Source organism: Salmo salar, chromosome 18 (assembly GCF_965601325.2).
Source record: "Salmo salar chromosome 18, fSalSal1, whole genome shotgun sequence".
NCBI classification, from domain to species: domain Eukaryota; kingdom Metazoa; phylum Chordata; class Actinopteri; order Salmoniformes; family Salmonidae; genus Salmo; species Salmo salar.
Window position 1 is genome coordinate 14,742,874 of NC_138308.1, and position 17,362 is coordinate 14,760,235.

General features: G+C 40.2%; 1 protein-coding gene across 2 annotated transcripts in view; it reads right to left on the bottom strand.

The window, feature by feature from the left end:
• Window positions 1-1,251: 1,251 nt before the first annotated feature.
• The window catches only part of opn4m1a2 (opsin 4), a 71,878-nt gene continuing 55,767 nt past the window's right edge, over window positions 1,252-17,362 (bottom strand). Inside the window, 4 exon segments of one of the 2 annotated variants that reach the window (NM_001279062.2) lie at window positions 1,252-1,569; window positions 4,107-4,175; window positions 13,907-14,068; window positions 14,208-14,403. In NM_001279062.2, the coding sequence (NP_001265991.1) occupies window positions 1,360-1,569; window positions 4,107-4,175; window positions 13,907-14,068; window positions 14,208-14,403 (637 nt within the window). In that variant the 3' untranslated portion in view covers window positions 1,252-1,359. 2 annotated transcript variants of the gene reach the window in all.

Consider the following 17,362-nt stretch of genomic DNA (forward strand, 5'->3'; position numbering starts at 1 on the left):
ACCCAAAATATCGATGCTTTGTTCCCCGAGCCACTTAGTTATCACTTTTGCCTTATGGCAAGGTGCTCCATCATGCTGGAAAAGGCATTGTTCGTCACCAAACTGTTCCTGGATGGTTGGGAGAAGTTGCTCTCGGAGGATGTGTTGGTACCATTCTTTATTCATGGCTGTGTTCTTAGGCAAAATTGAGTGAGCCCACTCCCTTGGCTGGGAAGCAACCCCACAAATGAATGGTCTCAGGATGCTTTACTGTTGGCATGACACAGGACTGATGGTAGCGCTCACCTTGTCTTCTCCGGACAAGCTTTTTTCCGGTTGCCCCAAACAATCGGAAAGGGGATTCATCCGAGAAAATGACTTTACCCCAGTCCTCAGCAGTCCAATCCATGTACCTCTTGCAGAATATCAGTCTGTCCCTGATGTTTTTCCTGGAGAGAAGTGGCTTATTTGCTGCCCTTCTTGACACCAGGCCATCCTCCAAAAGTCTTCACCTCACTGTGCGTGCAGATGCACTCACACCTGCCTGCTGCCATTCCTGAGCAAGCTTTGTACTGGTGGTGCCCCGATCCCACAGCTGAATCAACTTTAGGAGACAGTCCTGGCGCTTGTTGGACTTTCTTGGGCGCCCTGAAGCCTTCTTCACAACAATTGAACTGCTCTCCTTGAAGTTCTTGATCATCCGATAAATGGTTGATTTAGGTGCAATCTTACTGGCAGCAATATCCTTGCCTGTGAAGCCCTTTTTGTGCAAAGCAATGATGACGACACGTGTTTCCTTGCAGGTAACCAATGTTTGACAGAGGAAGAACAATGATTCCAAGCACCACCCTCCTTTTGAAGCTTCCTGTCTGTTATTGAACTCAGTCAGCATGACAAAGTGATCTCCAGCCTTGTCCTCGTCAACAGTCACACCTGTGTTAACGAGAGAATCACTGACATGATGTCAGCTGGTCCTTTTGTGGCAGGGCTGAAATGCAGCAGAAATGTTTTGGGGGGGATTGAGTTAATTTGCATGGCAAAGAGGGACTTTGCAATTAATTGCAATTCATCTGATCACTCTTCATAACATTCTGGAGTATATGCAAATTGCCATCATACAAACTGAGGCAGCAGACTTTGAAAATTAATATTTGCGTCATTCTCAAAACTTTTGGCTACGACTGTAGATACCAAACTGCAATTCTGTACTTTGTCTGCTAGCACATTAACAAAGCAACAAAACAAAAACGTTTTAATAAAGAACATACAGCATTCATATGGGGGTTAACTTTACTTTTATAAAAGTTGCATGTTGAGTACAGACCCTGGCATTTACTATAAATCATCATGTACTGTACATATACACTGGGGTGGTTGTGATCAGATGAGTGGTGTAGAGCCATCACTGTTAGAGGAGTTAGAGGGAAGTGTTAACCCCTGCTGGACACTCTCCCGTGGCCCCTTAGTACTGGAACCATGGGAACTGGCCTTAAGGACTGGTAAGAAGGGGCTGGTCTCAGAGGTGATGACGATGCTGGGGATCCAGCCAATCATTCCTCTAGTTATGGTGCCTTCTGACGAATCACCTGCCTGTCGATGTCAAACAGAAGGTGAGATGAGAAACAGCGAACATAAAATGCTAAATGATTGATTTTCACACCCAATTATCTAGCTATGCAACATTGTAATTTAAGACAAAGATTGGATTTATGGTTTTACATTATTTTAACTAAAAGACAGGCTTTGAAGGATACAAGACTATCTAGACCAGGGATGGTCAACTTTAATGGGGGTGGGGGCCACAAAAAATCAGGGGCCGTGGTGTCTCGTGGGTCTGCATACCCACATCCATATCCACATGTAGTCAGAACAAATTTGGTTTGGATTTATTAACTACAAAAAGGTAAGATGTGTTTTTAATTGTGGTGCCGCTCTGCACACACAAACGTGTTAGCTAGCTAATGTAAGCTATGGTCCAACTCTAAGCCAACTCTCGTAAATTCAAAGACATTCAAAGTTCCTCCATAGATTTCAGAGGTTTAAAAAGGAATGATATAAACCGGTACTTTTTTGGAGTTCGAACCGGTTCAGAACTTTATTTTGCTGGTCAGAACAGTTGAATAAAAAAAATCTATGGTTCTGTTCAGAACTAAACGATTGGAAAATGATTTTGGTTCCAACCCCTGGCAGGCCGCTAGATGAATTTACCAATCTAAAACATTTTAGCTGACATAGTTAATTGAGTGACTGACATAACAAGATAAAAACTGCTGATGCACAACCAAACCTTGTGTATTTTAATATACAGTAAGTTGAGACCAGGCTGAGTAACCCCGAAAAAATAATATATATATATATATTTTTTTTTTTTTTCTTTGGAAATTGATCTGTGGGCGTACAAAAGGAGGTTGCCCATCCCTGAACTAGATTTATTTTCCTTTGTCTCTACAGATCAGTGTCAATATAATCAGCCACTGCCATTCCTACCCTGACATTATCAGCGCTGACTACATATTAAAGAGCAAGTGGCAATATTTCTCCCCCGTTGGCCTAGCCTGCCACCAGGCATGTCGCAGGACAGTTCATTGTCTCTCATTCATAAACCTGCTTAGTCCGCTGCGACATTTATTAAGATTAAACTGCAGTGATTTATCAAGGCCACATGTTCTGTGCCTTCTGCATGCCTGCTGCCTGCTCATGGCCAATCCCTGCCAGACTGCACAGGAACGCATTCACATCAGTCATATTTGGCTAAGGCAGAGACTATAGAGAACGGTTCCCCGAATTTGGCCCGTGGGTGATTTTTAATATTATTAATTTTATTATTGTTGGACATGAAAGACTGTACACCAAATGATTTTCATTTTGGAAATCTATTCCAAAGTATTTCCATGCATAAACGAGATGTGTGTGTGTGTGTATATATATGTGTATATATATTTATAGGGTGATATATATATTGTGTGTGTGTGTGTGTGTGTGTAGTATATATGTGTATATATATGTATATATAGGTATATATATGTGTGTGTATATATATATATATGTGTGTGTGTATATATATGTGATATATATATATATATATATGTGTATATAGTATATGTGTGTGTGTGTATATGTGTGTGTGTGTATATATATATATATATATATATATATATGTATATGTGTATAGTATATATGTGTGTATATATGTGTATATGTGTATATATATATGTGTATATATATATATATGTATGTATGTATGTAGTATGTATGTATGTATGTATGTATGTATGTATGTATGTATGTATATGTGTATATATGTATGTGTATATATGTGTATATATATATATGTGTATATATATATATATATGTGTGTGTGTGTGTATATATATATATATATATATATATATATATATATACACACACACACACACACACACATATACACACACACACACACACACACACACACACACACACACACACACACAGACACACACACATATATATATATAGTATATATATATATCACCCACTATATATATATATACATATATATATAGGGTGTGTGATATGTAGTGTGATATATATATATATATATATATATATATATATATACACACACACATATATACATATAGTATAGGTATATGTATATATATGTGTGTATATATATATATGTGTGTGTGTATGTATGTATATGCAATGTATATATATATGTGTATATGTGTATATATATATATGTGTATGTGTGTGTGTGATCGTTTACAATTGTAAGCAAGGTTTGACATTATTACGTTTTAGTCAAATATTATATCTGGGCTTCTTGCAGTCTACAAATGATTTGTAATTATGTTCCGGGCCCCTGACCATCCACTCAAGAAAGAATCTGCCCTGTGGCTGAATCTAGTTGATGATCCCTGCTATAGAGCCTTCTCCATATGGGAAAGTGTGATCCATATTACATAGATGGGATCAAGAGGGTAGAAAACAGGGGAAAACATGTTGTGTTTATTTCAGACTGAGCGAAGGTTAAGTAGGGCACCAGTGCTGCTTTGTTTTTTTATTGGAGGTAGGTAATGGCAAGCCACACTAGACGATACAGCAACAAGAGGAATTAACTGACACTAATTATGGGTACTTACACTTGGAGGGAAGCCGTGGTCACTGTGGCCCACACCTGTCATGGAGATGTTGTCCACGTCATAAGAGCTCTGGAAGACACAAAATACATGACGTAGAGGCCGGTTCCTGCTATTATAATAAGTGACAACTCTGAGTCATTTCAATGTGAAACTCAATTAAATTCCAGTCACACAAAACACATTTGTTGGGTCATGTGTAAGTAAAGACGTTCTAAAAATTAAAGGGATTGGTAACTCCTTATATTAAGGATCCGCCCTTTTTTTTCAATTTTCGCTTTAAATCACATACTCAAATCTAACTGCCTGTAGCTCAGGCCCTGAAGCAAGGATATGCATATTCTTGGTACCATTTGAAAGGAAACACTTTGAAGTTTGTGGAAATGTGAAAGGAATGTAGGAGAATATAACACAATAGATCTGATAAAAGATAATACAAAGAAAAAAAAACAACGTTCTTTTGTATTCTTTTTGTACCATCATCTTTGAAATGCAAGAGAAAGGCCATAATGTATTATTCCAGCCCAGGTGCAATATATATTTGACCACTAGATGGCAGCAGTGTCTGTGCAAAGATTTAGACTGATCCAATGAACCATTGCACTTCTGTTCATGATTTTGTATCAAGACTGCCCAAATATGCCTAATTTGTTTATTAATAACTTTTTATGTAAAAAATTGTGCACTCTCCTCAAACTAAAGCGATTCTTTCACTGTAATAGCTACTGTAAATTGGACAGTGCAGTTAGATTAACAAGAATTTAAGCTTTCTGCCAATATTAGATATGTCTATGTCCTGGGAAATGTTCTTGTTACTTACAACCTCATGCTAATCGCATTATCCTACATTAGCTCAACCGTCCCATGGAAGGGACACCGATCCCGAATAACTTTTTAAGCCTTCATAAAATATTTGATCTTGAATGGGCGAATATTGACATCAACAATCAGGCTTGAAAAGTCAGTGTTACAGTCCATAGTGAGGTTACACACCCCTTGCAGTCTTCATATTTTGCTGGCTTAAAATGTAATCTAAATTAAATTGATTCAATTAGATGTTTTTCCCTACAGACCTATACAACCTACTCCACATTTTCAAACAACATTTTAATTATAGACAATTTTCCAAATTATAAAAAAATGAAGAAGTCTTCACACCCCAGAGTTAATACTTGGTGGAAGCATTCTTGGCAGCCATTACAGCTGTGAATCATTTTGAATAAGATTCTACGAACTTGTCACAACTTTTACGGCAACATGTACTGTATCCATTGTTTTGTCAAAATTGCTCAAGCTCAGTAAATTTGGTTTGGAATCGTTGATATACAGCTGTCTCTGATTTTCAAGCAATTCTACAGTGTATTAAGAAAGCATTCAGACCTGTTGACTTTTTCCACATTTTGTTTACGTTACAGCCTTATACTAAAATGGATTAAATAAAAAAATGTCTTCATCAATCTACACACAATACCCCATAACGACAAAGCAAAAACAGGTTTTTAGAAATTCTTGCAAATGTATTAAAAATAAAAAAGATACCGTATTTACATAAGTATTCAGACCCTTTGCTATGAGACTCAAAATTGAGCTCCGGTGCATCCTGTTCCCATTGACCATCCTTAAGATGTTTCTACAACTGGATTGGAATCCACCTGTGGTAAATTCAATTGATTGGACATGATTTGGAAAGGCACACAACTGTCTATATAAGGTCCCACAGTTGACAGTGCATGTCAGACCAAAAACCAAGCCATGAGGTCAAAGGAATTGTCCGTAGAGCTCAGAGACAGGATTGGGTCAAGGAACAGTTCTGGGGAAAGGTACCAAAACATTTCTGCAGCATTGAAGGTCCCCAAGAACACAGTGGCCTCCATTCTTAAATGTAAGAAGTTTGGAACCACCAAGACTCTTCCTAGAGCTGGCCGCCCGGCCAAACTGAGCAATCGGGGGGGAAGGACCTTGTCAGGGAGGTGACCAAGAACACGATGGTCACTCTGACAGAGCTCCAGAGTTCCTCTGTGGAGATTGGAGAACCTTCCAGAAGGACAACCATCTGTGCAGCACTCCACCAATCAGGCCTTTATGGTAGAGTGGCCAGATGGAAGCCACTCCTCAATAAAAGGCACATGACAGCCCGCTTGGAGTTTGCCAAAAGGCATCTAAAGGACTCAATGTTCTCTGGTCTGATGAAACCAAGATTGAACTCTTTGGCCTGAATGTCTAGAGTCACATCTGGAGCAAACCTGGCACCATTTCTACGGTAAAGCATGGTGGTGGCAGCATCATGCTGTTGGGATGTTTTTCAGCGGCAGGGACTGGGAGACTAGTCAGGATCGAGGGAGAGATGAACGGAGCAAAGTACAGAGATCCTTGATGAAAACCTGCTCCAGAGCACTCAGGACCTCAGACTGGGGCAAAGGTTCACCTTCCAACAGGACAACGACCCTAAGCACACAGCCAAGACAACGCAGGAGTGGTTTTGGGACAAGTCTCTGAACGTCCTTGACTGATCCAGCCAGAGCCTTGACTTGAACCCGATCTAACATCTCTGGAGAGACCTGAAAATAGCTGTGCAGCGATGCTCCCCATCCAACCTGACAGAGCTTGAGAGGATCTGCAGAGAAGAACGGGAGAAACTCCTCAAGTACAGGTGTGCCAAGCTTGTAGCGTCATAGCCAAGAAGACTTGAGGCTGTAATCGCAAGTACTGAGTAGAGGGTCTGAATACTTATGTAATTGTGATATTTAATTTTTAATACATTTGCAAAAAATTAAAAAAAAATCTGTTTTTGCTTTGTTATTGTGTGTTGATTGAGGAATAACAACAATTTAATACATTTTTGAATAAGGCTGTAGCGTAACAAAATGTGGAAAAAATCAACGGGTCTGAATACCTTCAGAATGCACTGTATATTTATGATCCAAATAACCAGTTACAAATAACCCAAGAACCAGAACTACTGCTGCTCATTAGTACTTGGTGTCCATAGTACTCTTGACAAATCTCACGAGTACTATCAGGCATGCTATCCTATCTGACCCAAATATTGATCTAGAATCAATAGGAGGTCCACTGTTCTCATTTATCTAATGCTTTGGTGGGTCAAACCACTGAATAATGTTATACTATGGCTCCAACCCAGATGAAAGCCAGCTAGTTTATTCGCTTTTCAGAGTGAACAAAGGCAAATACACCACAATCTAAAAATTAGAGGTTCAACTGGAATACCTCAAAGATCCTCGAAGAACCTTAGGGTTCTTGGCAATGGAAAACAGCCCCAAAAGGTTATTCAAATAACTTCTTAGGAGGTGGGGTTCATTGAGGAACCCCAGTTTTGCTGGAGTTCTTCCGGGGAACTTGGCAATTACATCTGAAAAAGCTTGTGCCAAGTCTGAATGGGACAACAGTTAAACATTAGTCGGGTTGTTTGGCTCTGAATACGTATCGAAATAATTGTCTTGTATATAATATTAATTATGGTCTTCTGTGAATAGCTTCTATAACGTTAGCTAGCAGCTACTTTAGTTCAGAATAATTAACGTACATGTTAGAAAGCCGGGTTTGGTCGTTGTATGAGCTACAGTAGTTAGCTAGCTAACGTTAGTTAACGTTATGTCCTAACTAGGCAGAACTAGGTTTGTATTATTTACTTAACAATATTCTGCCCCATATATTGTATATAGTTTCCATAAAGCCAACATGGCTTTACACTCGTTAACGTAAGTTTCCAATCTAGAGCAGTTCTCACTTTTGTGAGAATGAACTAGCTAGCATCGTTGACGTTAACTAGCTAACTAACGGTGAGCTATCATGACGAACTGAATCTGCCAATGGAGGGCTTCCTCTTTATATTGCCTGCTACAGCATGAAATAACATCATAACATTACATGTACAATACTATCCCATTTTGGAAACGTTACATGTATTCCCCCTTGTGGAGGGAAATTAATAGCTTAGATGGTAGCTATAGATGGGATTCAAATGCATAATGTTATTAATATAGTGACTAAACTACCTCTTTATATATGCATGCCCTTCAGAATCCAAAACACAATATTCTGCCCTACCAAGCAAAATAGCAGTAACGACTCATTGAGTGAAACTGAGAAAAATACGTTTTTTTGTATTATTGTCCGGCCAAATGAATTGTAGGCAGATCATTGGATATGTGGTTCTGTTGTCTTACTATGAGGTTATTTTTTATTCATATTGACCCTGACCTCTGACCTGACCCTAGACGGCAGTTACTGCATTCTTGCTTGGTGCACCCACTGGAATACGTTTCCATTACGATTTGTTTTTATATATACAAAAACTTGTGTTAATAGGAATATTTGTATGTGGCTGTCAGTGTCATATAGTTTTATACTTGTATCAGTGAAGAACAATACATAGTACCAAGGTCAACCTTTGACCCAGCAGCCCAAAGCTCAGTGAAACCAAGGTAAAAAGCAGTAACTGAGGTTAGTGATGACAGTTACTGTCTTTTTCCTTGGTTTCACTGTAACTCTTTGCTGTTATGGCAAACATGACCCCCATTTTGTCCATAACACAACACAATGGACACAATGAAATGTGATATTAGACCTGTATGGCAGTACTGTATTGGCTAGTGCTTTCTCCAGTATGTTATTCTATTTTGCGTTCAATTGTATGTCGATGCCATTTTTCTTTCAATATTTATTTAATATATGTTTTATTTAAATGCTTGTAAGACTATTCTTTGACACATTTACCCTTCCTTTGAAATTATAATACAGAACATGGACACAATGCAATTGGGATCAAGAAGAAGGTACAGATATGTTGTAGGACAGCTGCATTTGAAGTGTGAATTTAACCTACATAGCAGTCAATACAAACTGAAATCTATTAGCATACCAATGGTATTCAAATGAAACAACAAAGTGTCTTTTGGTGAGTTGGTTTTGGGTAATTTCATGGGTATTCCCGGGACAGGTATTCCGGGTGCCTTTGCATAGCCTAACTGGACTCCGGCATGAAACCTGATTCCGTTGTTTATTTTCAGAAATTCTGAAGTTTTTGGATGGTCAGTGGAGGATGTCTGCCAGTGGCTTCAGCAAAATCAGTTGGAGTACTACACCTCTCCTTTCCAAGGTTTTACATTTCAATTAAAAAAAATCATCAATTGCATGCTAGGTCCAACCAAAACTTGACTTCCGCTTTTAACCCAACTACCAGGTAGCTCTTGTTGTGGGGGTGTTATAACTGCTATGTTCAAGGACCAAATTACAGAATTTTTTTCACCTTGTCGGCTGGACAATTTGAATGCTTTAAATGCTAGGCTACCTATCAGTCAACACCAGTCAAAATGCCAGCTAACTGCCCAATATGCAACAAGCATTTTTTTGGAATCATAAAACGGATTCGCCACATTGGTCTGTATCAAGGGTTCCTGTTAACATGTGGACTTGGAGGTTACATGTTTTCATGCAAATGCTATGCTTCATATAGGACACATAAACAAAAAAAAACACAATCATTTGCTGATAGATAGGCCTAATGGTTCTGTAATCCCTGTGCCTGACTACATTAAGGAAAATGTGAATGATGATGACTCTGATCTCACGTGGACGCCTGCAACTAATGTTATTGAGTCCATGGACTTCAAAACTGAAGACCTAGTTAGAGGCCTTATGAGAAACCTCTGCCTGTTTATGTTGAAGATCAGAGAGAAGTATTGTGTTCCTGTGACTGTGCAGAGCAGTATAGTGGAGGATCGTAATTTTTGTTTAACTAGGAAAGTCAGTTAAGAACAAATTCTTATTTACAATGACGGCCTACATCGGCCAAACCCTCCCCTAGCCCGGACGACGCTGGGCCAATTGTGCACCGCTCTATGGGACTTCCAATCACGGCCGGATGTGATATAGCCTGGATACGACCCAGGGACTGTAGTGACGCCTCTTGCACTGAGATGCAGTGCCTTAGACCGCTGCGCCACTCGTTGTTACCTACCTTTACCACCTGGGGGCGGCCCGTCGAAGTCCAGGATCCAGTTGCAGAGGGAGGTGTTTAGTCCCAGGGTCCTTAGCTTAGTGATAAGCTTTGAGGGCACTAGGGTGTTGAACGCTGAGCTGTAGTCAATGAATAGCATTCTCACATAGGTGTTTTTTAGTTTTTTGTCCAGGTGGGAAATGGCAGTGTGGAGTGCAATATAGATTGCATCATCTGTGGATCTGTTGGGGCTGTATGCAAATTGGAGTGGGTCTAGGGTTTCTGGGATAATGGTGTTGATGTGAGCCATGACCAGCCTTTCAATGCACTTTATGGCTACAGTCATGAGTGCTACGGGTCGGTAGTCATTTAGGCAAGTTGCCTTAGTGTTCATGGGCACAGGGACTATGGCGGTCTGCTTGAAACATGTTGGTATTACAGACTCAGACAGGGAAAGGTTGAAAATGTCAGTGAAGACACTTGCCAGTTGGTCAGCGCATGCTCGGAATACACGACCTGGTACTCTGTCTGGCCCTGCGGCTTTTGCACAGCAACCAAGGACGAGAGTTCACCATGCGCGACTCAACAAATTACAGCTACCACCTGCAGGCAGTCCAAGAAAACCCAGAAAATGCCAGAGTCTATGGTGTCAGAAGTCCATGCTACGTCTCTGAGATGACATATGCACCTTTACCCTTTATATATTTATTCCCCTTGATGTGATGCATGACTTCCTTGAGGGTATCATACCTGCTCTACTGAGGATGGTGTTACACGAGCTTGTGAAGACGAAACAAATCACTGTGGCTCCGCTAAATGACGAGATTGATGACTTCCCGAATGGCAACTACAACAGATCATCCAGACAAACACCACTATCTGAGCACATCCTGAGGAAGAATGGGCATCTGGTTGGGAGTGCATCTGAGAAATGCTAATGATTGGGTGGCAAATAGCCAGCTGTGATGCATGGGAAGTGTACCTGTTACTAATAACTCAATCTCAATTCTCCTTTACTAAGGAATCATGGCATGGGATGATTAAAAAAAAAGTTTAAAAAAAAAGAAAGGCGATCTCTTGTCTGCAAATAAGAGGTTGCAATCATCAGAGTTAACACAGAAAAGGAGTTCTGATGGGAATGCAGGCCCAGCATCAAAGGCAGCCAAGGTTTATGGCTAACCTTACCCCTACCCCTAAACCTAACCTTAGTTCCAGCAAGTGTTTGCTTGTCAACAAAGTTGCAGTTAATAGTTTGTGAGTATAGTTTGAGTATATATGGACCATACAGTATATGCGACTATCCAATGAAGTGGGAACATCATTTAAAAATCAAGAGCTTTACCTGTGCATATGTGTGTTTGTGTCATAGGTGACTAATGGAGCATGATGTAGAGCTACTTGGGGGCCTGTTTGCTACACCACTTTTGAACCAAGTAAGTAACAGTCATAAAATTGTCAAAATATGCTCATTGGATCATGAAAACAAACTCTCACTTTTTTTTAGTTAGGTTACACATTTGCTATTTTTTAAGTCTATGTGAATCAAGTTAAACCTCCAGAAATACAATATGTGCAAATTATATTTTCAGATCTTCTCAGAAATGAATCAAGTCCATGGAATGGATATAGAGAAAAAGATAATTCAAGGACTCCGCAAGGCTAGTGGCAAAATAATAGCAGAGGTAGAGAGGCTAGGCATGGGTGAGGACATCATCCTGCTATTTCGACAGGCTCTGAAGGACAATACAGAAGAGGCACACGGGTATTTGCTCTTATTCCTTCCCTTTCTCTAATGTACCCTATACTGTGCATAGTACATACAAAATGTGTATTTTTTAATAGAATTGTAGCACACTTTTTTTGTTGCAAATGTAGTAAGATCATTGCTTTACTTTACTTTTCCCCAGGACTCGAGACCCCAGCGGCGATCCTGCTCTTGCCCTAACGCTTCAATGAGGACCCGAGTGGCCTTTATGTCCGTGACAAGGTATGCCTGTGCACAAATAATCTGTTTATAAACAAAAGAATCTGTTCATAAACATAAGTGTGCATGCTTATATATAACTACAGGTGAACATTTGTAATGTTCTTTGTTAATTGTATGTGTATTAATCCATTTCACCATGAGAGTGAAATCACCCTAACTTTTGATGGGGAGAACATTGTATTTCATATTTTCACCACGAGAGTGACAAGCACTATACAAAGTAAATGTATTATATATTATGTTCTGACATGTCTGCAGAAATTCTGCAATGTTTTTTATGTGTTTTGTTTGGTAAATTGTTGTGTAATTGTTCATTCACATTTGTGGTGCCACTAAATAAACAATGAATTATTTAAATCAATATTGTCATTATTATTAAAATATTTTCGTATAATAGGAGAGGGTGGACAGGGAGTAAAAAAAATGAACACCAAAAGGTTCTTAGAGGAACCATTAAAACCTTTGAGAAAGGTTTTTCGACAAACTTATAGGGGTTCCCCCACAAGGTTCCTCAAATAACCTTTTTTCAAGTGTTCTTTGAAGAACTAATATCAAATGTATTTATAAAGCCCTTCTTACATCAGCTGATATCTCAAAGTGCTGTACAGAAACCCAGCCTAAAACCCCAAACAGCAAGCAATGCAGGTGTAGAAGCACGGTGGCTAGGAAAAACTCCCTAGAAAGGCCAAAACCTAGGAAGAAACCTAGAGAGGAACCAGGCTATAAGGGGTGGCCAGTCCTCTTCTGGCTGTGCTGGGTGGATATTATAACAGAACATGGCCAATAGGGGTTCCCCCACAATGTTCCTCAAATAACCTTTTTTCAAGGGTTCTTTGAAGAACTAATAGGGGTTCCCCCACAGTTTCAATTTAAAGAACCCCTAAAGGATACCCCAGGAACCTTTTCTCTTTAGAGTGCAAAGGGGGACATTTAATTAACAGTGAAATCTAACCTCTATCAATAAAGATTATAATTGTATCACAATATGTTGTAAAGAGATTTAAGACACATTTAAAATACAATTTTTATTTGTAATGAACCCTGATAACACCCATCAGCTATCTCTATATATCCGCTTTACAGAAATATGTCTGCTGACCCCTATACGATTGCTCATACATTTTAGAAAGAGATTCTTATCCTCCGATACAGATTGCCTCTACAAGTACTGTGCTTGAGCTAGCTTGTGTTCTCATGGGGGCACCCTATACCACAGTTAATAAAACACTGCCTCAGCAGGTGACATCACATTTTAAATAGTAACACTGAAAGACGCCGTAAAGATGAACACGTTTCAAAAATGTCAAAATTGGATTAGACGTCTATGGTACTGCAAAGCACTCCTAAAGCGTCCTCCCTGGAGTGACCCCTCTCTGCCGTGGATTCATCTTACCATCCTGTCTGTAACAAGGTGCCAGATTAGTTTAGGAGCCATGCGATTGTGCTTTCTAGGCTAAAAGTTGGTTTAATAGAGTCGTGGCGGATTACACAGAAGAATCCTTTATGATGGAAATGTGTACTTAGTTCTTGCCTAATTCTACGAATCTTGTTGCATTACAGTACAGAAAGTGTGTTACTGTTTGATTAGGTGCTTCTTAGGTAGAGGCACTGAATGTTAGGTACCATTGGTGGCATTAATGTGTATTGATGTTGGGAGATGAGCACATAAGTGCGATTTATAACATTTTTTTAAACCCCAAATTGACTTACTTACTGACCTTTACTGTGTTAGACATGCATTCACACTGTTCTGCCTCTAGAGCCCAAAATATCCTCCAAACATTCAGTACATTGTCACACATGTGAAAGAGGACAGGGAGCAGGCTTGACCTGACCTTGCCTTGATGTGTTAGTTACCTTCTCAAAGACGCTAGAGTCGTGGCTCTTCATCTTGGACTTGGAGCTGGAGGGCTTGAAGTGTGGGAGCTCGGCTGTGTCCTTACTGATATCACAGGACACCTGGCGGCTAGCCGTCCAGGAGCCCATACTGGAGAGGTCAGCCTCAGTATCTGTCCAGCCCTGGGGGGAAAGAACCATTACATAAACGTCAGACACACAAACACACACACACACACACACACACAGGTACATGCACATGCACGCAGGCACACACACACACCCATCTCATGATTTTATATCAGGACATATTTATCCATACCGATTCGCTGTCGGAGGCGGAAGAAAGGCGGGACTTGACAGCGCTGGTGCAGTGTAAGCGGTCGCCGATGTCAGAGGTCTGGCTGGTGACAGTGGATCGTCGGGTGGACATGAAGCTGCTGTTGGTAGATCGCAGGTCGCGTCTACGTACACACAGCAAAAACCCCAGGCATGGGATGTACTTGGCTATGGCCATCCTGAAGACCGAGAGTGCAGGGGGCAAATTTAGGAGATGTAGGTCCAGAGGCTAACTGATATATTTCCTCTAACATAAGACAGAAAGGCAAAGTACCATACAGTACAAGGCTGCACCATAGGCAGTCGGATGGGACAGAGCATGGCAGGGACTTGGCCTGATGTATCATGTCAGAGGCAACAATCTAGGCGCCCTATACAGTTTAATAACCCTTGGCATCCTTCCTGTGTGGTGAGAATAAAATAATGTCCAGTTGTATTAACAGCCAGGTTAATGAGTGATTGTAGAGAGGAAAGTTTAGTCTGATCTAGAGTTGCACGGTGTATGAAAACAATGGTCGTTTTTAAATACTAGAACATGAAAACGGTCCAGTATTCTAATTTGTTACTTTCGGATCTTCTATCAAATGTGTCTCAGATTTCGAAAATCAACTTAATGTTTTGAAATTATTTGAAAATGTATTAAGTTTATGGTCCTGCTTTCAGCTTATAGCTTACGTTCAGCTTATAAAGGCCTCATAAAGCCTTCATAAGCACTACATAAATGTGTTAAAGTATTTATAACCGTATGTCATGCTTTATAAAGGGTTCATAAATGTGGCATAACTGTGTGACATAACCACCAATGTCAAATGTGACATAACCCATGTAATGGAATTTTAATGTTTGTGCTTTTCTGATAACTCATTTCTGTGTTCTATTCATGTGCTGTTCTATAAACCAATTTCTGTGTTCATGCAAGTGGCTGACTGAGTGAATCCTCACTATCAGTAGCTGCAATTTGGCAGTACACCCGGACCTTGTTTTGAGAACGAGAACGAAAGATATCTCGGTTTCAGGTTAGAGAGGAGAAACCTCGTGAGGTATCGGTGTGTTACATGTTATGAACCAGTATTGGTCGGTAATGATTAAAACGGTAATGAATAATTAATTATGGTAAATCATGCAAATATAACTTGTCTGTGTATAGCCGTATATAAGACAACTGCTGGGTCTGCCTTGGCAGAGCTCCTGATTGACATGTGTATATTGGTGCATTGAGTTGGTTGGAACCTTTCCAGTGTGCTGAAAAATAAAGGATGATTAATTTAAGATTGACTTCGAGTGTCCCTGTGTAAGAATGTCCACGACACCCACTATGTCGAATATGATCTAAACGTGCTTTATAAAGGGTGACATGTTGGGTCGAGGGATTAGAATACGCTCTAAAGTGAAGTCATGGTAGTCACATTACACCTAATCTCGTTCCAAGACACTTCCGCCCAAATGTGCTGAAGGTCTGGTGGACCAATGCATCAAACTTGGCCTTCATTAGTTAGGTTTAGCTTTAAAGTCACATTTTTGCCATAATTAGGACTTTTTTACTGTGTTAACTAGTGACGATGACAAATACTTGATTCAGTAAGGTCACTCCTTTAGAACTCTATGGTCACTCCCACCTACTGTAGGCCAACTTTGAATAGTTGATATCCCAGGCTTCTATGTGCTGTGTGTGCAATAGCCTGGGGGATGACGTTGGCACCATTGTAACAGGTTGTAATCAAGCCCCTTCTTAACTTTATTTTTTGAACTGCACCATTGTTTAAGGGCTTGTAAGTAAGCATTTCACGGTAAGGAATACCTGTTGCATTCGAGGCATTTTTTATTTGATTACACAGGAATGTGAATAGTGTAGCTTGTCCCTGAGCTGGCAGAAAAGTGTTGAACAAATCAAAATACAGTTTAGATTTTAGATTCTTCAAAGTACAGTAGCCACCCATTGCCTTGATGACAGCTTTGCACACTCTTTGCATTCTCTCAGTCAGCTTCACCTGGAATCCTTTTCCAACAGTCTTGAAGGAGTTCCCACACATGCTGAGCACTTGTTGGCTGCTTTTCCTTCATTCTCTCAACCAGTTTCATAAGGTAGTCACCTGGAATTTGAATTAACAGGTGTGCCTTGTTAAAAGTTAATTTGTGGAATTTATTTATTCTTAATGCGTTTGAGCCAATCAGTTGTGTTGTCACAAGGTAGGGTTGGTATACAGAAGATAGCCCTATTTGGTAAAAGACCAAGTCCATATTATGGCAAGGACAGCTCAAATAAGCAAAGAGAAATGACAGTCCATCATTACTTTAAGATATGAAGGTCAGTCAATCCGGAACATTTCAAGAACTTTGAAAGTTTCTTCAAGTGCAGTAGCCAAAAACTGCACAGAGTTACCTCTGCTGCAGAGGATAAGTTAATTAGCGTTAACTGCACCTCAGATTGCAGCCCAAATACATGCTTCACAGAGTTCAAGTAACAGACACATCTCAACATCAACTGTTCAGAAGATACTGCATGAATCCTTCATGGCCGAATTGCTGCAAATAAACCACTACTAAAGGACACCACCAAGAAGAAGAGACTTGCTTGCTTGGGCCAAGAAACACAAGCAATGGACATTAGACCAGTGGAAATCTGTCCTTTGATCTGATGAGTCCAAATTTGAGACTTGTGGTTCCAACCACCATGTCTTTGAGAGACGCAGAGTAGATAAACAGAAGATCTCTGCATGTGTGGTTCCCACGTGAAGCATGGAGGAGGAGGTATGATGGTGTGGGGGTACTTTGCTGGTGACACTGTCAGTGATTTATTTAGAATTCAAGGCACACTTAACCAGCATGGCTACCACAGCATTCTGCAGGGATACGCCATCCCATCTGGTTTGCGCTTAGTGGGACTATCATTTGTTTTTCAACAGGACAATGATCCAAAACACACCTCCAGGCTGTGTAAGGGCTATTTGACCAAGAAGGAGAGTGATGGAGTGCTCCATCAGATGACCTGGCCTCCACAATCACCCAACCTCAACCTAATTGAGATGGTTTGGGATGAGTTGGACCGCAGAGTGAAGGAAAAGCAGCCAACAAGTGCTCAGCATATGTGGGAACTCCTTCAAGACTGTTGGAAAAGCATTCCTCATGAAGCTGGTTGAG